We start from the raw sequence: 25,609 nt of genomic DNA, 5'->3' as shown, positions 1-25,609 counted from the left end.
TTTTGGGAGAAGCTTCCAACCATTTTTTTTTGTTCATTTTTCTCTTTTTATTTTTTTGTCCTATTTTTATTTTTTAATATTCATGATTTTTGTTGGTTCCAGTTGCAAGTTAATCATCAACTCGCAACTGGACACACCCTTGTTTTATTCCAGTTTGCTGGACAATCTTTGATCGTTTTTAGTTGTAGCTACAAGTCAACAATCGACTTGCAACTGGGTCTGGCCCTTTTTCGTCCCAGTTGCAAGTCCATCATTGACATGCAACTAGGTCCTTAATTTTTTGTTTTGTCCAAGTTATAAGTTCAGTCATGACTCGCAATTGGCCGTGAGATTTTTTTGACCCAATTGCAAGTCCACCATTGACTTGCAACTGAGTTCAACCATATTTTTATCCAATCGCAAATACACTATCGACTCACAACTAGGACCATAATTTTCTTTTCCAGTTGCAAGTCCACCATTGAGATGCAAGCGGGCATTTTATTTGATAAACATTTCTATTGTTGAACCATTTGTGAATACGCGCCTTTGTTGCTTGTCCAGCACCATCTCGCGAGTAGGGCTTGACTTTTTTGGCTCCAGTTGCAAGTCAACCATCGACTTATAACTAGGCCCCTTGATCTTTTATTTGGTTGCAATTGCAAGTCAATCATTGACTCGCAACTAGGCCCAACCTTTTTTTGTCCCAGATGCAAGTCCACCATTGACAAGCATCTGGGTTCTTAATCTTGTTTGCCCAATTGCAAGTTCACTCATGACTCGCAATTGGACCCAATATTTTTCACCCAATTGCAAGTCCACCATCCACCTGCAACTCGGTTCGATCTTTCTTTTCTCTAGTTGCAAATCCACTATCGACTCGCAACTAGGCCGGCAATTTTCCTTTTCAATAACAACTCCATCATTCACATGCAAGTGGGCACTTGATCATTTTTTATTGATAAACAGAATTTGAATACACGCCTCGGTTGCAAGTCCATCACCGACTCGCAACTAGCAATTGACTTTTTTGTTTTAGTGTCAAGTCAATCATCGACTCGCAACTGGGTACGCCCTTGTTTTGTTCCAGTTGCAAGACAACCATCGATTAACAACTGGGTCCCTTGATCTTCTTTTGTTGCAGTTGCAAGTCAACCATGACTTGCAACTAGGCCTAATCCTTTTCTATGTCTAAGTTGCAACTCCATCGTTGACACGCAACTGGATACTTTTTTTTGCCCGAGTTGCAAGTCCACCCATGACTCGCAACTGGACCCGACATTTTTATTTCATATAGCTTGCCAGAAACATTACACTCTAGTTGTCAGTTTAATTCAATTTGTGTCGAATTACCTATTTTTATTTTCATATAGCTTGCCAAAAAAAATTACATCCAATTGCCAGGATTATTTGTTATGCTTGTCTGCCTGGTTAATTTGTTATAAGTTAGCATGAAGCTTGATTAAAAAAATGTGTACTGACCATTTGCATCGGTCACAGTAGCATGAAAAAGTAACTTTGTCATTGTCTTGTAGCGAACACATGGCCAGTGTGCTTGTTCGAAAGAAAAAATAATGTAGAAGTTTAGCTCTACTTTATAGCAAAAACAAAGGATATGTATTGTAGCACAGCGCAGTATCAGCATGCATGCTACTGTAGCGTTCTGTATCGTCGGCACTGCATTCTAGTGTAGTTCGATTGCGACACACTCAAGTAACAGCGTGCACACGCCCACCACACGGAATGGTCGCTCTGCGACGTGCACTACTTAGATTTTTTGACCAAACAAACAAATAAAAGGGGCCACAAACAGTGTTGATATCATACTTAGATGTGAGATATTATCTCACATCTAGAGGAGATATAGTTAGACCCTATTTGTAATCCTTTGGAGCAACATCCAACCATTGCCATGTCCAAGTTACTCCACATATAACATACATGCTACAAGTTGCACACCTTCAGAGATTACAGTGTAAGGCCTAGTGATATATGCAATTTGAGGTGACCGGGATTTGTAAAAACTTAAGCAACTAAGAATTAGCCAAAGAGTACAGTTAAACCCAATTAATTAGGGCCGTTGGCCGTTCCTCTTCTTTGTGTATTGAGTTGAATATAATTCATAGTTGCTCGAATAATGGATGCATCGCATGAGATAGAGGGAGCCTCCTTTAATCGATCAAATCAGACTTGTTCAGCCGGCGATGTCGGTTCTTCCTTATCGTGCTCCCTGTCCCCGTTAACTTGGTTGCTCCTCTCATTCTTCTCCTCATCATCTGCAGAATTCTCGCCCTCCACGCCATGGATCATATTCGCCTCGCCGCATGGCGCAATCCGGTTCTCCTTGCTTTTACCCCACAGCACGCTGTACAGACCTCCAACCAGAAGAATTCCACCCAAGATACTGCAAAAATTGATGATGAAGAAGAACAAATGAACTTGAAGTTCAGCAGCCGTGTGTAGATCAGCAGTGCAGTTGGAGCTTGAAAGCTAGCTGTTGATCGTACCTGCCGAGGTGGACGATCTCTCCGAGGAAGAAGGAGGAGCAGAAAATGGTGAGGACGAAGCAGAGCGGGGTCCACACGGCGAGGAAGACCGGCCCTTTCATGTCCGCGCACCATGCTTGCAGGTAGTAGGACACCCCCGTCACCACGAACCCCTGAATCAACCCACACATCAGCCTCCGGTCCACCCCATGCGCCAATCCATCGCCAGGAGTTCATCGCCATTGACAGGACGGAGAATTAAGAAGAAGCCTTACGGTGTAGAGGACGGCGAGCAAGGTGACGTCGAAGCGGAGCTGCCACCTGGAGAAGTCCCGCTCGGCGACCGCGGCGACGACGAAGCACTGGCCGGCGCTGAAGACGCACTGCGTGGCCGTGACGAGCAGCTTGTTGGGGTACTCCTTGAGCAGCGCGGCCTGCAGCACGATCCACACGGACCACGTCACGTTGGCGAGCACCATGAGGAACGTGCCCATGATCCACGTCCCCCTCGTCGCGCCGGCGTCTCCGGTCGCGGCAGCCCAGACGCGGTGGTGGTTCACCGGGTTCAGGGACGGCCCCACGTAGAAGGCGATGACGAGCACCCCGGCGAGGCAGAGCCCCACGCCGGCCACCTTGGCCATGCCCGACGGGCTCCTCAGCTTCACCACTTCCATCCTGTGGCCAGCCAAGTGTACATGTCACTAACTCACTACGTAGTACTGTACTAGTACTAACTAAAGTAGTACAGCAGGCTGGGTAAATTGGTACCTCAGCAGAAGCGCTATGAAGAAGGTGACCACGGGCATGGAGTTGCTGGTTGCAGAGCCCACGGTTGCAGATGTCAACTTGAGGCTCACGTTGTACAGATTCAAGCTAAATGTTGTCCTGAAAGCAAAACCATATTAACATCGATCAGCCATTCATCTCCAGTTCTCCACTTTGTTGCACATAAACAGCTTGTGATGAGATCGAGAAGCATGGGTTGCTTAATTAGTTACCCGATCAAGGCAAACATGAACAGCTTCAGGAGCAACCGGAACGACATTGACCGCGCGTTTTTCCTGCAAAATCAGTGCCCAATTCTTACATGATTCTCTTGTTGTGGCCGTATGCATCGTCCAGATGCAGAGGCCGGGGGTCGTCCTCCTTTTAAAAAAAACATGATTCTCTTGCTAACGCTAGAGGGGTCTAGCTCAAGCAGAACAAGTTTTAGACAGTTACCTGTCGAGGGCAATGGCGAGAGGCAGCAGTAGGAGAGACGCAGCCGCCTGTCGGTAGAAGATGAAGACGTAGGTGCTGAACCCCTGGTTAAACGCCGCCTTGGAGACGACGAACATGCCGGTGTAGATCACCTGTATGATCACCGCGATCACGTACGGCTTCTTTCCATCCGCCCCCATGCTGGCAGCGAGCTTGAGCTCGAGCTACCACGGCTCTGTCAGTAGCCCAACAGAGATCAAAGTGTGGTCAGAGAGTGTGAACCGATTATCGCCTGTCTTCTGCGCCGGTGTCTGAATCCCTGCAGCTAAGCTCAGCTACTTATGCTGCCACGCCGATCGAGCGACAACACTGAGCTGGAGTACGTAACAGCATCTAAACCTGATTTTCTTTGGGTTGTTTAGGCTAGGAAGCAGGGAAAAAGACCTGCGTTTCTCGAGTCAACAGGAGTACCTCTCAGCTAATGTTGAAAGAGTGCTCCTGTGTCAATGTATAATGCTAGACTGGAGTACTGATTAGCACCAGTAGGCTTGTTTACTTTTTCTAAGCTTGTTTACTGGATGGGTTCAACATGGTGACGCCCTGAGACGACAACAGCAACAAATGCTCCATGGTTTATGGGCCTGCATGCACACTCAAGTGTGAATTGGACCGTCTTCTTGACTAGAGCACGCGCACGCGCACGCAGACGCAGCGGCATTGGTCACACTGCTGTGCCTGATTAGTCTCCGCTGTTAATTAGGAGTAGTCCTTGCTAATGAGATTTGTCGGGGTCTTCAGCTTAGCCGTCGCGGGAGAAAACAAAGGCGACCCTGTGAGTGGCCAGTCAAGTCTAGGAAAGTCAAATTAACAATTCCTGGTGCCACATGTTTGCTCCCGACCTGTCGACTGATACGTGGGATCTTTCTAAGCATAATTAGTGTGGTGCCTGCAGCCCGCTGATTAGGCCTTTGTTTAAGTAAGTACTCCTTCCGTGTCTAAATATTTGTATTTCTAAAGATTTCAACAGATGACTACATACAGAATAAAATAAGTAAATCTATACTGTAAAATATGTTTATATACATCTATATGTGGTAGTTCATTCGAAATCTTTAAAAAGACAGATATTTAGAAACGGACGGAGTACGTAGTAGCTAGGAGCACCAACCGCTTCATCCAAGTAAGGGAGATGAGTTGTCTATCATTGGACAGTGCGGTGACTTAGCATGCACTATCACTGAACAGTTCGTAATTAAGGGATTATTTCCTGAACTCTCTCTGCTCAACTGTCTCTCTTTTGTCACTGGCACTTTTTATCATCTCACAGATGGTTCGGGATGCTAATTGCAGGGTCCACTCACGGCATGTATAATAGTGTTATATGAATACAGATGACATATGATAAAAAATAGGTTGACACATTTATATTATTATTTTTTCTAACGCAACCTACTACTAATGGGCCTCATTAAAGAATAGAAAAACAGACTCTTACTTACATGCATTTCTACTCTTCCCTTCAACTATTTTAACTTTATGCACCGGGCAATACATTTTTCTTCTCAAGCACCCGACTCTTGTCGATGATCTCACTACATCATCCAAACCTATTTTTCCTGACATCCGATCCTACATGGCCTGCGGAGCATTATCCTAATGCTATGCATTGGCCATGCCTCAATACCTTAGCAAACCTCACTTTCTATTGATAGGGAAGCTCTGTGTCTTTACATATGGACTACTTTTGCTGGTCTGGTGGAAAATGGTTGGCAAAGTGTTAGCACAGCGAAGAACAGAAGCTGCCAGTTATGAAAAGCAAGCACCTACACCTTCACACCCTGGCAATGTCTTTATATGATTAATACTCTAAAACAGCGATGCGCCAGGGTCTACAGGTAAACCATTTCTGTAAAAGAGTTGGCAGATTGTGTGGCAGTGTATGTTCATCTTTGTACACTCTACTGGTGGCTAAGGTAAGACAGTCTACCTAAATGGTGCATAATTGCGAGTGAATTACAAAAAACCACCACATTTCAAGTTCACATCCGAATTTGCCACCATATTTTTTGGGCGCCCCAAAAATCAACCAGTTCCCTTGCTAATATTCTCAATAAACACTATTGATCGATTTGGGGTGATTTAATCCTATTTCTGACATAAAGGGCCCGCCTATAAGCAGTGACATGGCATAAAACAGTCAACACCCTAAAAAGGGTCCACGAGTCATCAGCTGAACTAACAAAAGGGTCCCTGAAAAATTGCAAAAATCACCCTAGAAACAAAATTAGATTACAATGGAGCCCTTGCAGGGAGGTTGTTGTGCCTGTGAGCACAATCACCGTCGGAGGGAAGATAGGCGTCGATAGAGGGGCTCGGAAAGCAACTCCGACAGCCACGCCGGTGGCCTCGGGGGAGAAGGGCAGCCACAGGAGGGCTTCCCTGGTCACGGCGCCCCGGCCCAAGAGCTCGGCGGCCGCAGCACGCAAGGTTGCTCCTCAGCGGGCACCCAAGCCTCGATCAGGAACCGCAACGCCGCCGCACGCGAAGAGATCGGAGCTGGGGACAGGCTCGTCGCACGCCCGAGAGGAGGAGACATATCGTCGGGGCAGGGAAGGGGTTGCATCACGGGATCCGGTATGTGGTTGTGCGTGATGGGACGTGGGGCGGTGGATCTCGCCGACGCCAGGAGGGAGAAGACGTGAGGGGCGGAGCACATGAGGAGAGGTCGCTGGGCGGCGCCGGCCATCTGGTCGAGGACACACGGGCGGCTCTAGATGTGGAGCTCGTGGGATCGTGGGGGAGGGGTTCCTGACCAGTGGGCCCTCTGTCTAATTTAACAGTCAACATGTTTTTTTTGACTTTTGGTGCCATGTCAGCACTTACAGGCGGGTCCTTTCTGTCAGAAATTGGATTAAATCATCCAAATCGATTATTAGTGTTTATTAAAAAAATTAGCGAGGAAACTGGTAGATTTTTGGGGCGCCTAAAGAATGTGGTGGCAAATTCGGATGTGAACTTAAAATGTGGTTGTTTTTTGTAATTCACTCCATAATTGCCGGAGACATGAGTGTGACTAGACTTCTGTCGTGTTAGGCCTTTATTCGGTTGCGGTGTTATTCTCGGACCTTTGTTGTTTTCTCAAACACTGAACCTGACTCCGTGCCATTGTGTATTAGAAGAAGAAAGCATCGAAATGACGCGACTTTTACAGAGCAAAGTGAAAACAAAACAGAGCAGAAGTCCACAAGGCGACCCATCCTAAACAAAAGAACAAAGCCAAAAATGCGCATTGGCTCATTCTTTGAGGTTATGATAGGGATGGGCAACTGCTCTACATGCCTCTTCGGAAGTTCAGAGTCTTGTACGTTTGTTGTCACTACAGTCCACATGCTCATTTCTTACGATTTGCATAACTTGCAAACACTTGTTCAATACTTCAATAGATGCAGCTCATTCAAATATACTGATGGTATGTACGAATGAGATTGTTTGTCAATTGCTCTTATTAAGAGGAATGGCATGGAAGTACACAATGTGTATTTTGTCCGCATGATGAGACAATAAAACATTTGTTCTTTCATTGTAAATTGGCTCGTTCTATATGGTCAGTCATCCAGATAGCTTCTGGCTTTGTATCCTTCGTGTAGTGTTGCTAATATATTTGGCAACTGGTTACATGGGATTGATCACAAGTTTAGAATTCTTCTCAGGGTGGGAGCGCTTGCCGTGATTTGGTCGCTTTGGCTATGTAGAAATGATAATGTTTTTAATGATAAAAGTACTTTCCTTATGCAGGTTATCTACAGATGTACCGGGATGCTTCGTTTATGGTCCTCTCTACAGCGAGTGGAGAATCGAGACCTGTTTACGGAGGTGTGTACACGATTGGAGGTTGCGGTGAGGAACACTTTTACCCAATATGGGTGGCAGCATGATCTTAGGATTGGGCCTCCTACCGTTTAGGTGTCATACAAATATTCATCTTTGTATTTCGCCTTCTACTTTTATTTTGGCTTGTCATGATGACTTTGTTGGCTGTGTGCATCTTAGTTATGCAGAGGCCGGGTGTAATGCTTAAACCTTTTAAGTAATAAAGCGCCTCTTTTCGAAGAAAAAAATTGCTCAAAATTTTTAAGTATTTTGTGATTTTGAAACTTGTAGTGTTCATACATTGAATCTTGAACATAAGTCCCCCACCAAAAATAGAATCATGAACACAAGCATACTTTGGTCATGCGCTGGGCAAAGTAAGATAGGCGGCAGAAACGTAAGGTTGTTGCCTCCAATTATTCACTGGGTGCTTTTCTTTGTTGAGTCTGTCTTCTATTGCAAATTACAATAGACTACTACTATTACTCCCTCCATTCCAAAATAATCGAAGTTCTAGGATTTTTCTAAGTCAAACCTTTTAAAGTTGACGAAGTCTATAGAAAAATGCACAAAGATCTATGATATCAAATATATATAATAAAATAAGTCATTTCCTAATGAATCTAATGAAGTAAATTTGGTTTTGTAGATGTTGATAAATTTTGTTATAGACTTGGTCAAACTTAATAAATTTTGACCTAGGACAATCCTAGAACTTCAATTATTTTTGAAACGGAGGGAGTACTATTTAAAATCAATAGTATATCAGTAGTTTTTTTTGAGGGGTTATAGTATATCAGTAGTTGGTACCAACATTTCACTGGTTTTTTTTTGGAACCAACATTTCACTGGTATAATTATGTATACCAATGATAGTGAAAAGATTATCTTCCAATAACCAAACAGGTGATAGCAGTATCCTATTAGCTTAGAATCTTAGACTGCATATGCCACACTTTTTCGAAAGAAATAAAAGGCGGCAGTTGAACAATGCAAACCAAAAAAGATGGAAGTATGTTCCTTCTATATTTGTCTATACCTGAAAAGGAGTAAACATACCTGAAACAGGCTAGTGCTATAATCTGCACAAACTCCACACTCATAGTTTGTCGAATGCAGCAGCTCAGAATTTGTCAAATGCAGCATACATGGAGTTCATGATGAGGCCAGGGACAAAGCTTTTGAGTTGGAGTTGAGCTGGATCAAAATGTCAGCATCAGAAGGTAGTGGCATACACCCACCCAGAAATGACTAAATAAACAAAAAGATGAAGAGAAAACCGTCTACAGATTTTTGACATGGGTATGGAACTGACCTCTCTGCTCACTTGGCATACAGGTTCTTCTTAACAGGTTCCAGATGGTTTACTGGAGCAGGCCATGGCTTCAGCTCAGGCAGCGGTTGAGGGGATGGACGCTGACCAAATGAGCACGTAGGTACTGATGGGCGGTAGATGCTACGAGGGCGACAGGAAGGATGCCCCATGGAAAGTTTGATGCTGGACAGTGGAGGAGGGGTATCTTATTTGGCTTGTGCTCTTCAGGTTCTGATGAATGTGCGTTAAGCCATTGGCTGGAGGGGAGAAGGAAGGAGTCATCTTGTATGTATATTTGGGCTCGTGAAGGATGAACAGGCTTACCCAACACACACAAAAAGCTTGTGAAAGTGCACATGTGTTGTATAGGAGAAGAACACGCATGTGTCGGCAGGATGTCTCATGTCTGCCACCCTCTTGCGAATCGTCGAAAGCATAGAACACGGCCAAGAAAGGTATCGCTCGCATCGCATGCACAAATGGATGGTTTGGTTTAGGGGTTAATCCTGGTTGAAGAAAGGTAGTATTCCTCTGCACGCCCTGTGCGCTTTACAAATGAACAGCCCAACTGTCAAAGCATGTACAGTCTCCAACTGTCAGACACTGCCTGCCATTTGGCAGACATCAGGACAGAAGAAACTTCATCAGCCTGCGAAACATTATGCGTTTTTAGCATGGCTTAAATTTTTGGCTCCGAACATGACCCAAATTTGAGTTACAGCATGACAAAAAGTTTGCAGGTCACTGGATGCTGCGAGACATGCACGATATATTTCTAGTGCAATAATTTAGGCTTCTTAGATTGAAATGATGCTTTATACTACCTCCATATGTACATGAAATCCACTTTGTTTTTCATGTCAAACTTTGACTTATATGGTCAGTAAAATATGGGTTATATGCAATGAAAAAAATAGCATGCTATGACAAAACAGTGTGAACTTAAAATATGCTCTTAGCGAGACATTGTACATCAATTCATTTGGCGAGACATTATACACCATATTTGGGGCGCCACTAGAGTTATCGGCTTATGGACGGTTGCCACTTGTCCATGCATGGGGGGGCTCTGCCAATGGTGTTGTCCGCCGTCCCGACTCGGCATGGTTGGGTGGAGATTGCCGGCGGTCCTAGGCTTGGCCAGTGAGGGCATGGGCGAGTCCGGGTTGGGCCGGCCAGGCTATAGGTGGCCATGGCTCGTTCTCTTCCAGGGGTACTGGTATCACCCAGATGTGGATTTGGAGGCCTGGACTTCGGTAGGTCTTTCCTCAAGGGTGGGCTTAGTGGCCTTGGTGCCTCGAGTCGCACTGGCGGGTTCCCAAGTGAAAACTCCATGATTTTTCGTTGATGGAGGCGACACCTGCAGGTGTCGCTATCCTCTTGAAGGCATCAGTGCGGTTCCCCTTCCCCCGCCAGTGCTTCGAGGGGAAACCCATTCCGTCCCTTCGGACTCGGCAACGAGGACACTTTGCCTCGTTGCCCTCCTGGGGGCACCGTCGTGGAGCTCAAGTGCTTTATTATCATGGTGTGGCGTTGTCTTTTGGCTCTGCAGTGCTCATGCTATGGGTGGCCATGGCTCGTTCTCTTGCAGGGGCAGTGGTATCGCCCATATGTGGATTTGAAGACCGGACTTCGGTGGGTCTTCCCCAAAGGGTTGGTTCAGTGGCTTTGGTGCCTCGAGTGGCAATGACGGGTTCCCAAACGAAAACTTCGCGATCTGCTATCCACTTGAAGGCGTCGTTGCGGTTCCCCTTCCCCTGCTTGTGCTCTGAGGTGAAACCCATGTCCGTCCCTTCGGACTCAGCAACGGTGACGCTTCGCCTCGTTACCCTCTCGGGGGACACCGTCGTGGAGCTCAGGTGCTTATTGTCATGGCGTGGCGTCGTCTTCTGGCTCCACAATGCTCATGCTCAGCAGCGTAGTCGTGTCGTTATTAGTGATTTTGTGCGACTTATGTTGTCCAATTTCTCTTTGTCTACTTTGCGAGGGGAGGGGGGAGCCTTTTCCATTCTTTCTCGAAGGTTCTGTTTTGTTTTTACAACCAAACAAGCTCCGGTGCAAATTTAATGTTGTGCTTTATGCGGTTTATTAATGTTTTCCTTTATTAATTCCCTACATTTAGTTAGCAGTAGATCCTCATCCTTTTTGCATTTGTGCGTCCTTGGAGGCGAAGCATTCGTGCGGTCAAAAACATTAGGAAACGACCGGAACGTGTGGGAATTCTATTCTCGGACGCAGTAAAGCGGAACAAGACAAGGCAGGGGCTGGCGCCCGGCAGGCGGCCAACCCCACGTCCGCATACGCGTAACGCGTCTCGCTTTGCTCTCTCTCGAAGGAAGGAAATTGAAAAGGCAGTCGCCAACGGCCAGCGCGAGCCAGCTAAGTCCAACCGAGCGGGCAAGGCACAACCCCCCACCCACCCCCGCCCAGACGCGTCGCCTCGGCGGCCCCGAAGCTCCTCGCCCCCGCCGCGCCCCTTGCCCCCGGCCCGCCCCCCCGCCGCCGGGTGGACGCCGGCGACGCCGCCATGTCGCCCTCCGCCCCGCCCGCGCCCGCCCGCTTCCTCCTCTTCGCCGCGGCCCTCGCGCTGCTCCTCCTCTCCCCAACCCTAGCGGCCTCCGACCCCGCCGCCGAGCCCTGCGCGGCGTCCCTCGACGCCGCACCGCTGGACGGCGGGGGCGGGGGAGAGGTCGCGCTCTGCCCCGTGCGGTGCTTCCGCCCCGACCCCGTCTGCGGCGCCGACGGCGTCACCTACTGGTGCGGCTGCCCCGAGGCCGCCTGCGCCGGCGCGCGGGTGGCGCGGCGCGGCTACTGCGAGGTCGGCGCCGGCTCCGCGCCCGTCTCCGGCCAGGCGCTCCTGCTCGTCCACATCGTCTGGCTCTTCGTGCTCGGCGCCGCCGTCCTCCTCGGCTTCCTCTGACGCGCGCGCGCGCCTCCGTCGCCCCCCTTCCTGTAATTGACGTCTTCCCCATCCCCACAATTGGTACAACCACTCATTTCAAGATTCTTTGTTGGATTTCGGTGCGCTCTTGAGAGCCGAGGGGGTGTGGTGCTGGAACGGAATGTTTCGTTGCGAGGATTTGGTCCAGGGATGTCACACAATTCTTTCATAGATGATGAGATTGGTTGGCTTGGTGCTTTAGATTTCGGACCTCAGCTGTCCAGATTGGTCGCCAAATGTAGGTTGAGATCGTGTAAAACAGCTTGTAAATTTCGGCTAAATACATTTTGCAGTGATCTGGTTGTGCTTGTCTATAAATTTCAGCTTTCATGATCTTACTGTTGTGGTTTGTGTGGTTGTCTTTATATTTGAGCTTCATGATTGACAGACGAGAGCTTTTTAAAGCACTTCAGCAAATTGCTTTTCATTGAAATTTACTTCCGTTGTAGGGTTGCAATGGAGCCAACTCGACATTTTTCTCTTTGTTAAGAATATGAAATTTAAAATGGTAGAGCAGCTATAACTTGAGCATGGACCTGACACCTTCACACATAATGGATGTAATCAGAGGTTGTGATGTTCATGTGGCCATAAGTTCTTATGTCAGTAACATGTATTACTCTTGTCTCTCTCTCTCTCTGATCTATATTAGGAGCTCTCAATTCCTTTCCATTTTATGTACTTGAGATAAAGAAGTGTGAGGAGGAGTAAAACAGAGAAATGTGTGTATTTGCATACATGAACCAAAACATGTTAAAAGGAATGTCAGTGCATCCTAGAGGTGTTCTTCATGGCTGGTATGCTGGGATTGCCATTGACTCATACGTTGATGCTTCTGGTCGTGTTGAACGGTGCAGCAAATAGCCCTGCACCTTATGAAGGACAGCTACCTCCTGTGTTTTGCCAGGAAGGCAATATCGAACCTCTTGTGTCGCTTATTTAGTCTGGTGAGCACTATTCCTTATGTTTTGTCATTGTTTTCTTGTACTAGATAACACTGAGAAATTCTGTGATATGCTTCATTATCCTATAAATATCATACTTATAAAAGTCAGCAGTCTTCTCTTATAGATGGATTTCATAAAAAAATAGCAAAGAGCAAACATAGCATACCTGTTACTGTGCCACGGTTTAAAAGATACAGATAATTTAAAAAATCATTTGGTTTGATTCAAATATATTCCAAAATAATATTTTAAAATACCTAACAGGAAAAAATAATCTCATATTCATATTCTACATATTTTTCTAATCAAATTTCATATATAACATGTTCAAATCGGAGTTACGGTTTAAATGATATGGATGATTTTAAAAAGCATTTGTTTGAGTTAAATATGATCCGCGGATGAATTACCTAAAACATCGGGGTTTTTTTAAAAAAAATGTAAAATAACGGTTCAGGTGTGACTTAAATCCGGACGGCGGGTTGATTTCAAGAATAGACAGGGACTTTTGTGCGTTTTAACTTAAAACAGAACTGCGGGTTGAATTCTATGAAATAGAGGGACTTTTCTAAAAAATGCCATGACGGACGAAAGAAACCCAATTTGCTTTATTATTAGGTAAAGATTTTTGATTTCATCAAATGAAAAACCTAAGTCTGTTACGACAGAAACTAGCTTTTCAGAATCTTATTATGGATCTGAATGGAAGAACAGCTACTTTGGAAAAAAAGGTCTAGTCCTGTTAGAAAATCAGAATGAATGTACAAATAAAGTAAGAAAATAATTCCTTCTACATGAACAATATAAACAAGAGAATGATTGAAATGGAGAGGTTTTTGTGCCAAAATATTACTCCAAGCAACATGAATAAAACTAAATAAGATCAATGACCAAACCAACCAGATACATAAGTTCCAAATTGCACACACACTACGAAATAAGTGACACAGAAATTTTGATATTTAGCAGACATAGAAATTAGGTTTGACTAACGGGCAACCTTGCTTGCACGGAATCAGCTAATCAGAAAAGTGTGGACTCCTGAGAGCAACACAAATTTCCATTGATTGACTTCATCAACTCCGCAACAGCTTGGATAAAGGAAGCCAGACCTGCAACGAATCGATAGAGAAAAACATACTGTTTTCTTGGGAGCAGAAACCATCTCTACTATTCAAACTTAGCATTTGACTTAGCTGCAAGATACATTCGATTTAACAACAAACTACATTTGATTTACTCTAGTTGTACTTGGACTACATAGATCTCTAAAATCATAGGAAGAGACAGGACTGTTTCTAGAAGTTGGGACACAATGTAAATATGTAGTCGAGTGTGAATAAGCAATTCTTGCCTGCACCATAAATTGCATTTCAGCCTTTCAGGTAAAATTTATGTAGTCAACAACAATTTCAATGTCAAAATAGGTCTGTTAATTTAAAGCTGCATAAGGGAAGATCAGTATGACAGGATGCTAAATAGATACTCTGGTGAAAGCAAGAACCGAAATATAAACCATCTGAACACAATAGGTGGCACAGTAACAGGTATGCTATGTTTGCTCTTTGCTATTTTTTTTATGAAATCCATCTATAAGAGAAGACTGCTGACTTTTATAAGTATGATATTTATAGGATAATGAAGCATATCACAGAATTTCTCAGTGTTATCTAGTACAAGAAAACAATGACAAAACACAAGGAATAGTGCTCACCAGACTAAATAAGCGACACAAGAGGTTCGATATTGCCTTCCTGGCAAAACACAGGAGGTAGCTGTCCTTCATAAGGTGCAGGGCTATTTGCTGCACCGTTCTACACGACCAGAAGCATCAACGTATGAGTCAATGGCAATCCCAGCATACCAGCGATGAAGAACACCTCTAGGATGCACTGACATTCCTTTTAACATGTTTTGGTTCATGTATGCAAATACCCACATTTCTCTGTTTTACTCCTCCTCACACTTCTTTATCTCAAGTACATAAAATGGAAAGGAATTGAGAGCTCCTAATATAGGTCAAAGAGAGAGACAGGATCTATTGTGTTCAGATGGTTTATATTTCGGTTCTTGCTTTCACCAGAGTATCTATTTAGCATCCTGTCATACTGATCTTCACTTATGCAGCTTTAAATTAACAGACCTATTTTGACATTGAAATTGTTGTTGACTACATAAATTTTACCTGAAAGGCTGAAATGCAATTTATGGTGCAGGCAAGAATTGCTTATTCACACTCGACTACATTAGCGCTAAAGCCCACCCTCGCGATACTATCTCCTCCCGTTGCCAGGCCCGTCCTTCCTCCCACCTTTGCCCTCGTCGCTGCCATAGGGCGCGGCCAAGCGAAGCCTGACCGGCAGCAGCAGCGGGGAGTTCTCCTCTCGCACGACAGTACGGTGTTGGCCGATCCTCTCGAGTCGAGACGAGGGGCTGGCGAGGGGCTCTGTGGGGTGGCGGCTCTCGGGCAGGTCCTTGGCGCGCGGGGGAGCAATGGCGTGTGGAGCTGGCGTGTGGAGCTTCGTGTTGGGTGGAGCGCGCCTGGGCCATGGCGGTCGGATCGGCGGCGCAGGCTGTTGGATGTTGTGATGGGTCGCGGCAGTGGTGGCCTACAACAGCGGTAGCTCCCTGCTACTCGTGTGACAGTTCTTGGCCACGGAGGGGTGGGGCGAGCTTATAGTAGTTGTGGAGGTGCGGCAGCCAGGGTCCAGCTGGCGGCGTAGGGTGGAGGCAACACCTTCCCTTCTCCTGGATCAAAATCAGCGGCGCGCGGGATTGGGCGAGTACCAGTGGTGCCGGATGCACGCGTGACGACAGATGTTTTGTGATCTAGGGTTTTGATGCGGCTTGAACTATGTCGGTATTTCCCCAAAGAGGAAGGGATGATACAGCACAGTTAAGGTAGATATTTCCCTCAGTAATGAGACCAAGGTTATCGAACCAGTAGGAGAACCACACAACACTATGTAAACGGTACCTGCACACAAAGACCAAATACTTGCAACCCGACGTGTAAGAGGGGTTGTCAATCCCTTCGGTAAAAAGATAGATAAATTTGTAGTAGATTGGGTGAATATATCTTGCGGAAACGCGAAATAGAACAAATAAAAAAGTGCAGCAAGGTATTTTTGGGTTTTGGATTAATAGATCTGAAAATAAAAGCGAACAAAAATAGATCTCGGAGGCAAATATGATAAAGAATAGACCCGGGGGCCGTAGATTTCACTAGTGGCTTCTCTCGAGAAAAATAGCATATAGTGGGTAAACAAATTACTGTTGGGCAATCGATAGAACTTCAAATAATTATGACGATATCTAGGCAATGATCATTATATAGGCATCACGTCCAAGATTAGTAGACCGACTCCTGCCTGCATCTACTACTATCACTCCACACATCGACCGCTATCCAGCATGCATCTAGTGTATTAAGTTCATGGAAAAACAGAGTAATGCAATAAGAACGATGACATTGATGTAGACAAGATCTATTCATGTAGGAATACATCCCATCTTGTTATCCTTAATAGAAATGATACATACGTGTTATGTCCCCTTATGTCACTGGATTGAGCACCGTAAGATCGAACCCATCACAAAGCACCTCTTCCCATGGCAAGAAAAATCGATCTAGTTGGTCTAACTAAACCAAAGATTCGAAAAAGGAATACGAGGCTATAAACAATCATGCATATAAGAGATCAAAACTCAAATAACTTTCATGGATAAAATAGATCTGATCATAAACTTAAAGTTCATCGGATCCCAACAAACACACCGCAAAAAGAGTTACATCAAATAGATCTCCAAGAGACCATTGTATTGAGAATCACAAGAGAGAGAGAGAGAGAGAGAGAGAGAGAGAGAAAGGGGGAGAGCCATCTAGCTACTGACTACGGACCTGAAGGTCTACAATGAACTACTCACGCATCATCGGAGAGGCACCAATGAGGATGATGAACCCCACCGTGATGGTGTATAGATTGGATCTGTGGTTTCTAGAATTTTGCGGTGGCTGGAATTGTGGTTCGTCGACTCCCCTACAGTTTTAAGATTTTCGAGGTATTTATAGAGCAAAGAGGCGATGCGGGAGGCCACCGAGGTGGGCACAACCCACCAGGGGCGCGCCTGGGCCACCAAGCGTGCCCAGGTGGGTTGTGCCCCCTCGGGGCACCCGTCTGGTACTTTTTGGCCCATCTTGTGTCTTCTGCTCCAGAAAAAATCTCCAAAAAGTTTCGATGCGTTTGGACTCCGTTTGGTATTGATTTTCTGCAAAGTAAAAAAACAAGCAAAAGCAACAACTGGCACTGGGCACTATGTCAATAGGTTAGTCCCAAAAAATGATATAAAGTTGCTATAAAATGATTGTAAAACATCCAAGAATGATAATATAACGACATGGAACAATAAAAAATTATAGATATGTTGGAGACATACCAACATCCCCAAGCTTAATTCATGCTCGTCCTCGAGTAGGTAAATGATAAAAATATAATTTTTGATGTGGAATGTTGTCTATCATGTTCATCGCAATTCTTTTCTTTTGTAGCATGGACATTTGGACTTTTATATGATTCAAAGCAATAGTGTAGTTTTGACCTGAGGATTTCAATACTCAAGCATACCAACAAGCAACCATGTCTTTCAAAATATCAACACTAAAGCAAGTTATCCCTAGCCCATCATGCTCAATCATTGATCCATTCATGAAACACACTCGCATATCAGCTACACCCAATGCTTAAGTACGATTATAGTGCCCCTTAGTTGGTGCTTTATAAGAGAAGATTGAGACTCAAATAAAAATAAAAATTGCATAAAGTAAATGGAAAGGCCCTTCGTAGAGGGAAGTAGGGATTTGTAGAGGTGCTAGAGCTCAAAGCGAAAAAAGATATAGATAAAACATTTTGGGTGGCATGCCTTTCCTATCAACAAAAACGATCGAGTAGTTCCCAATAATTTACATGCTAGATATATCATAGGCGATTCCCAAACAGAAAAAAAGTTTATGCCTTTTTCTACCATACTTTCACATTCCACGGCTAACCGAATCCACGGGTACCGTCCATACCAACACTTTTCAAGGAATTTTTTATTGGACAACATAAAATAAATTCATTTTTAATTTCGAGACCGGGCATCCCTAATACCTTTGTCGTACTCTCGTGCAATGACAAGTGAATAAACACTCATCTTGAGAATAACATATCTAGCATGAAAAAAATATCAGCCACCCGCTACCGTTTCATGAGCGGTATGAGCACACAGAAGGGAAAATTATTTTGAAAATTAGAGATGGCACATACAAATTTGCTTAGAACGGCATGGAAATACCGCATAGGTATAGTGGACTCATATGGCAAAACTGAGTTTAAGGATTTTGGTGCACAAGTGATGTCTACTATGCAACTTTATTCTTGTAGACACGTGTTGGGCCTCCAAGCGCAGAGTTCTGTAGGACAGTAGCAATTTCCCCTCAAGTGGATGACCTAAGGTTTATCAATCCGTGGGAGGTGTAGGATGAAGATGATCTCTCTCAAACGACCCTGCAATCAAATACAAGAAATCTCTTGTGTCCCCAACACACCCAATACAATGGAAATTTGTATAGGTGCACTGATTTGGCGAAGAGATGGTGATACAAGTGTAATATGTATGGTAGAAATATATATTTATAATATGAATAAATAAAAACAGCAAGGTAGCAAATAGTAAACAGACACAAAAACGGTATTGCAATGCTTGAAAATGAGGCCTAGGGTCCGTACTTTCGCTAGTGCAATCTCTCAACAATGCTAATATAATTGGATCATATAACCACCCCTCAAAGTGCGATGAAGAATCATTCCAAAGTTCCTATCTAGCAGAGAACATAAGAAGAAATCGTTTGTAGGGTACGAAACTACCTCGAAGCTATTCTTTTCGATCGATCTATCCAAGAGTTCATACTAAAATAACAACAACTAATTTCAGATTCATAATACTCAATCCAACACAAAGAACCTCAAAGAGTTCCCCAAGATTTTCACCGGAGAAACAAAAGATGAGAACATGCATGAACCCCTATGCATAGATTACCCCAATGTCACCGCGGGAATCCGCGAGTTGAGTGCCAAAACATATATCAAGTAAATCAATATGATACCCCATTGTCACCGCGAGTATTCATATGCAAGACATATATCAAGTGCTCTCAAATCCATAAAAGTATTCAATCCGATAAAAACGAAATCGTAAAGGGAAAAACTCAATTCATCACAACAAGATAGAGAGGGGAAAACACCATATGATCCGACTATATTAACAAAGCCTGCGATACATCAAGATCGTGGCATCTCAAGAACACAAGAGAGAGAGAGAGATTAAACACATAGCTACTGGTACAAACCCTTAGCCCCGAGGGTGGATTACTCCCTTCTCATCGTGGTGGCCGCCGGGATGATGAAAATGGCCACCGGAGATGATTCCCCCCTCCGGCAGGGTGCCGAAACGGGGTCTAGATTGGTTTTCGGTGGCTACAGAGCCTTGCGGAGGCGGAACTTCTAATCTAGGTTTACCCCTGAGGGTTTTTGGAATATTTGAGAATTTATAGGGTAAAGAGGGGGTGCGGGAGGCCACCGAGGTGGGCAAAACCCACCTGGGCGCGCCTTGGTGGGTTGTGCCCCCTCGGGGCACCCTCCAGGTGCTGCTCTGGCCCATCGGGAGTCTTCTGGTCCATAAAAAATCCACAAAAGTTCCGCCATGTTTGGACTCCGTTTGATATTGATTTCCTGCGATGTACTCCCTCCGTTCCAAATTACTTGTCGCAGAAATGGGTGTATCTAGAACTAAAATACATCTAGATACATCCATACCTACGACAAGTAATTCAGAACGGAGGAAGTAAAAAAACAAGCAAAAAACAGCAACTAGCACTGGGTCAATAGGTTAGTCCCAAAAAATGATATAAAGTTGCATAAAATGATTGTAAAACATCCAAGAATGATAATAAAACAACATTAATACTTCATAAATTATAGATACGTTGGATACATATCAACAAGTAGTAATCCCACTTAGTACAAGTGAAGGCTAGCAAAAGATTAAGAAGCATCCAACCAAGAAACGAAAAATCTCATAAGCGAGCATTAAGAATAACTAACTTCGAATAATGCACCACAAGTAGGATGTAATTTCATTGCATAACTATTGACTTTTGTACTTGCATAGGGAATCACAAACCTTAACATCAATATTCTTACTAAACCATAATTACTCATCAACATGGCTCATATATCACTATCATCATATCGCAAAACTATTACAAAGAATCAAGTTTATTTTGTCCAATGATCTTCATGAAAGTTTTTATTACATCCCTCTTGAATAACTATCACTTTGGGACTAGTTTCATATGTTGCTTTTGATAGCTCAAACAAATCTAAGTGAAGAACATGAGCATAAAAATTTTCTTCTCTCAAAATAATTTAAGTGAAGCATGAGAGAATTTCTTAAAAATTTAATAACTCTTAAATAAATATAAGTGAAGCATGAGAGCAATTCTTCAAAAATATTAAAGCACACTGTGCTCAAAAAGATATAAGTGAAGCACTAGAGCAATTCCATAACTCAAAAAATTTAAGTGAAGCACATAGAGCAATTCTAACAAATCATAGCATAATTTTGACTCTCCCAAATAGGTGTGTTCAGCAAGGATAGATGACACAAACTAAAAATAAAAACAAGCAAATACTCATATAATACAAGATGCTCCAAGCAAAACTCCTGATATGTGACAAATAAAAATATAGCTCCAAGTAAAATACCAATGGTCGTTAGAAGAAAGAGGGGATGCCACTCGGGGCATCCCCAAGCTTAGTTTCTTGTTCCTCTTTGGATAATAACTTGGGGTGCCATGGGCATCCCTAAGCTTAGGCTCTTCTTGCTCCTTATTCATCCATCGTGATCTCACCCAAAACTTGAAAACTTCAATCACACAAAACTCAACAAAACCTTCGTGAGATCCGTTAGTATAACAAAGAAAATCACTACTCTAAGTATTGTTGCAAACCCATTCATATTTTAATTTTGCATTATATCTACTATATTCCAACTTTACCATCTCTTATGCCCTCCAATACAAACCATACATTCATCAAAATAAGCACACAATGCAAAGAAAACAGAATCTGTTAAAAACAGAATAGTCTGTAGCAATCTAAAAACTTCGAATACTTCTGTAACTCCAAAAATTCTGAAAAATTAGGACAATGTGGGAAATTTGTATATAAATCTTGTGTACAAATATTAGGATTTTATCGCGCTTCTGTGAAAAATTAAAATTGTTTTACTGGGTGCAAAAGTTTCTACTTTTCAACAAGATCAAATCAACTATCACCCAACATGTTCCCAAAGAATTTACTTGGCACAAACACTAATTAAAACATAAAAAACACAATCATAACAGTAGCATAATTGTGTAAACACTCAAGAATAGAAATAAAAAAGCAAAATAAATTTTACTAATTGGGTTGCCTCCCAACAAGCGCTATCGTTTTATGCCTCTGGCTAGGCATAAGATTTCAGCGATGCTCACATGAAAGATAAGAATTGAAACACAAAGAGAGCATCATGAAATATATGACAAACACATTTAAGTCTAACATACTTCCTATGCATACGAATTTTATAAGCAAACAAATTATCAAGACAAGAAACATCTAACATATGCAAAGAATAGGAATAAAACATTGAAAATCTCAACACAACGAGAGGTAATTTAGTAACATGAAAATTTCTACAACCATATTTCCCTCTCTCAAAATAATTACATGTAAGATCATAATCAAATTCAACAATATAGTTATCATAGAAAATTTTCTCTTCATGATCCACATGCATGCAAAGTTGACACTCTTCCAAAATAGTGAGATTATCATCAAATAAAGTCATGACCTCTCTCAGAACACTTTTATCAAAAAAATTCATAAGATTGATCACTCTCCAAATATGTGGGATTATTTTTACCTAGAGTTGACACTCTTCCGAACCTACTTTTAATATTATTGCAAACATATTCATCGTGAGGCTTAAATAAACTATCAAGATCATAAGAATCATCATCACCCCAATCATGATCATTGCAATAAGTAGCAGACATAACAAAACAAGCATCCCCAAGGTTGGGGTTTTGCACATCACTAACACAATTGACATTAATATAATTTATAATAATATCATTGCAATCATGCTTTTCATTCAGGGAGCTATCAAGTGTGGGTGCAATAGCAATAATTTCATGTTTAACATAAGGAACTATAGCAAGTTCATCTCCATATGCATCATTAATATTGGCATCATGGCCACAAGAATAACAAGCATCATGTTAATCAGGCGGGGATAATTCAATCAAATCAACGGAATCATAATTATCCACAGCTTCATGCATATCATTATTTTCTTCCAAAGCAGGGGACATTCTCTCAATAAATTCTTTAACATAGGCATTATGAGCATAGTTTTCATAGCAATATTTAAGTATGTCAAAATTTATAGATTTGTAGAGAGTAATATAATACTTTTCAATCAAAGAATCAACTTCATAAGCACCCTTAAAAGCAACAAATTCTTCAATTTGATCGATATCATAGTAACTATAAACCTCCTTGGCATAAGAAGATAAGATTTCATTGTCATTAAAATCACATAGATAGGGGAGGTGTTTTTAGGGTTCTTAGCGCAACAAGTAAAATCGCAAATTTCACAAAGATTCCAAGCATAGCATAGCAAACTGATGTCTACTACACAACCTTCTTCTTGTACACATTGTTGGGCCTCCAAGTGCAGAGGTTTGTAGGACAGTAGCAAATTTCCCTCAAGTGGATGACCTAAGGTTTATCAATCCGTGGGAGGCATAGGATGAATATGGTCTCTCTCAAACAACCCTGCAACCAAATAACAAAGAGTCTCTTGTGTCCCCAACACACCCAATACAATGTTCGGCGAAGAGATGCTGATACAAGTGCAATATGGATGATAGATATAGTTTTTTGTAATCTGAAAAAATAAAAACAGCAAGGTAACTAATGATAAAAGTGAGCAAAAACGGTATTGCAATGCGTTGAAACAAGGCCTAGGGTTCATACTTTCACTAGTGCAAGTTCTCTCAACAATAATAACATAATTGGATCATATAACTATCCCTCAACATGCAACAGAGAGTCACCCCAAAGTCACTAATAGCGGAGAACAAACAAAGAGATTATGGTAGGGTACGAAACCACCTCAAAGTTATCCTTTCTGATCGATCTATTCAAGAGTCCATAGTAAAATAACACAAGGCTATTCTTTCCATTCGATCTATCATAGAGTTCGTACTAGAACAACACCTTAAGACACAAATCAACCAAAACCCTAATGTCACCTAGATACTCCAATGTCACCTCAAGTATCCGTGGGTATGATTATACGATATGCATCACACAATCTCAGATTCATCTATTCAACCAACACAAAGAACTTCAAAGAGTGCCCTAAAGTTTCTACCGGAGAGTCAAGACGAAAACATGTGCCAACCCCTATGCATAAGTTCACGAGGTCACGGAACACGCAAGTTGATCACCAAAACATACATCAAGTGGATCACGTGATATCCCATTGTCACCACAGATAAGCACATGCAAGACATACATCAAGTGTTCTCAAATCCTTAAAGACTCAATCCGATAAGATAACTTCAAAGGGAAAACTCAATCCATTACAAGAGAGTAGAGGGGGAGAAACATCATAAGATCCAACTATACACTACTAGGAAAAGGGCTACAGATGGAATTGACACTAATGGCGCACCAGACATGTGGTGCGCCATTACTATATACTAATGGCGCACCATGTGTTGGTACGCCATTAGTGTGGTAGACACTAATGGTGCACCACGTCCACGGTGCGCCATTAGTAATTTTTTTTTAATTTTTTCAAAACTACTAATGGCGCACCGTGGGAGTGGTGCGCCATTACTAGTTGAACTAGTAATGGCGCACCACATCCATGGTGCGCCATTACTAGTTGAACTAGTAATGGCGCACCACATCCATGGTGCGCCATTAGTAAAAAAAAATTTAATTTTTTTTTAAAATTTTGTCAAAACTACTAATGGCGCACCGTGGGAGTGGTGCGCCATTACTAGTTGAACTAGTAATGGCGCACCATGCCACGGTGCGCCATTAGTAACTTGGCCCACCACTTCCACCGAATGCACCCCCCCTGGATCGCCTTTTTAGTTTTTTAAAAAATAAAAGAAAATGATGAAAATGTCAAAAAAAATAAAAGAAAATAAGTTTCCCATGTGATATGTGGTCTAGTTGTTGGGAAAATTTGCAAATATGAATTTCGACTTCATTTGCAAAATCTCTCGAGAATTTGTAAAAATGGGCATAACTTTTGCATACTAACTCGGATGAAAAAGTTTTTTATATGAAAAATCATCTACTCGAAAAGTTACATCCGAATTTAACCGGGGGAACCCCGTTAAACATTTTCAAAATCCTCAAAAACCTAACAGAAAAAAGATACGAGGCTTTTAAGATCTCGAGAGGCAAAAAAATTCAAAAAAATTCAAACTTACTAATGGCGCACCTGCCCATGGTGCGCCATTAGTATCTTCCCGCATTCAAAATTCAAAATAGGTCAACAAAATAAAAAAAGTTACTAATGGCGCACCTGCCCATGGTGCGCCATTAGTATCTTCCCGCCTTCAAAATTCAAAATAAGTCAAATAAATAAAAAAAGATACTAATGGCGCACCTGCCCATGGTGCGTCATTAGTATCTTCCCGCCTCCTCTCCTCTCCTCTCCTCCACTCCATCCCCTCCTCTCCTCCACTCCATCTTCCCTTCTCTCTTCCACCATACTACCCTCCTCCTCTCCGGCGACCTCCTCCTCCTCTCCGGCGACCTCCTCCTCCCTCCTCTCCTCCCCTCCCCTCCCCTCACGATTTCTCCTCCCTCCTCTCCGGTGAGCTCCTCCTCCCTCCTCTCCGGTGAGCTCCTCCTCCCTCCTCTCCGGTGAGCTCCTCCTCCCTCCTCTCCGGTGAGCTCCTCCTCCCTCATCTCCGGTGAGCTCCTCCTCCCTCCTCTCCGGTGAGCTCCTCCTCCCTCCTCTCCGGTGAGCTCCTCCTCCCTCATCTCCGGTGAGCTCCTCCTCCCTCCTCTCCTCCCATCTCCTCATGGTTTCTCCTTCCTCCTCTCCGATGCTCCGGTGAACTCCTCTCCGGTGACCTCCTCCTCTCCGGCGATGTAGGCGAGCGCCTCTCCGGTCACCTCCTCCTCCTCCTCTCCAGCAAAAGAACACGGCAAAAGAACGTACAAGATCCAAAAACGGGAACAAAATTTGAAATAATATCGTGCAAAAAAATGAGCAAAAAATGGGTAAAAAATCACGATCCAGATCCAAATTCAAAATTCAAAAATAGCAATGGCGCACGGTGGGGATTAGACGGTGCGCCACTACTATTTTCCCACCTTCAAAATTCAAAAATACTAATGGCGCACCATGGTCTATACTAATGGCGCACCAGTGGCCTGTACTAATGGCGCACCGTGGCCTATACTAATGGCGCACCAGTGGTGCGCCATTAGTATACCAGATACTAATGGCGCACGCCATTAGTAAAAATTACTAATGGCGTGCTAGTAATGGCGCACCAGTGATGCGCCATTAGTAGGCAAAACTGGTGCGCCATTAGTAGGCCTTTTCCTAGTAGTGATAATAGCAAAGCTCGCGATACATCAAGATCGTGCCAAATCAGGAACACGAGAGAGAGAGAGAGAGAGAGATCAAACACATAGCTACTGGTACATACCCTCAGCCCCGAGGGTGAACTACTCCCTCCTCA

At 43.4% G+C, this 25,609-nt stretch overlaps 2 protein-coding genes across 3 annotated transcripts; one reads left to right on the top strand and one right to left on the bottom strand.

The window, feature by feature from the left end:
* Positions 1 to 1,855: 1,855 nt before the first annotated feature.
* Positions 1,856 to 9,089, bottom strand: LOC125528264 (WAT1-related protein At5g64700-like). Of its 2 annotated transcripts, XM_048692757.1 has the most exons (8): positions 8,851 to 9,089; positions 8,595 to 8,732; positions 3,687 to 3,900; positions 3,464 to 3,526; positions 3,234 to 3,350; positions 2,741 to 3,140; positions 2,487 to 2,638; positions 1,856 to 2,383 (listed from the first exon to the last, which is right to left on the bottom strand). In XM_048692757.1, the coding sequence occupies exons 3-8, from the start codon at positions 3,863 to 3,865 to the stop codon at positions 2,164 to 2,166; spliced, it is 1,131 nt and encodes a 376-aa protein (XP_048548714.1). In that variant the 5' UTR covers positions 3,866 to 3,900; positions 8,595 to 8,732; positions 8,851 to 9,089; the 3' UTR covers positions 1,856 to 2,163. The 2 variants fall into 2 exon arrangements, with proteins under 2 accessions (XP_048548714.1, XP_048548715.1); XM_048692758.1 differs by lacking the exons at positions 8,595 to 8,732; positions 8,851 to 9,089 and having other exon boundaries at positions 3,687 to 3,962.
* A 2,158-nt stretch (positions 9,090 to 11,247) lies between these two features.
* Positions 11,248 to 12,126, top strand: LOC125528263. The gene has a single exon (XM_048692756.1). The coding sequence runs from the start codon at positions 11,378 to 11,380 to the stop codon at positions 11,768 to 11,770; it is 393 nt and encodes a 130-aa protein (XP_048548713.1). The 5' UTR covers positions 11,248 to 11,377; the 3' UTR covers positions 11,771 to 12,126.
* Positions 12,127 to 25,609: the final 13,483 nt, after the last annotated feature.

The sequence above is a fragment of the Triticum urartu genome, unplaced genomic scaffold (genome assembly GCF_003073215.2).
Source record: "Triticum urartu cultivar G1812 unplaced genomic scaffold, Tu2.1 TuUngrouped_contig_475, whole genome shotgun sequence".
Classification (NCBI taxonomy): Eukaryota; Viridiplantae; Streptophyta; class Magnoliopsida; order Poales; family Poaceae; genus Triticum; species Triticum urartu.
This window is presented reverse-complemented; position numbering and strand designations above follow the sequence as displayed.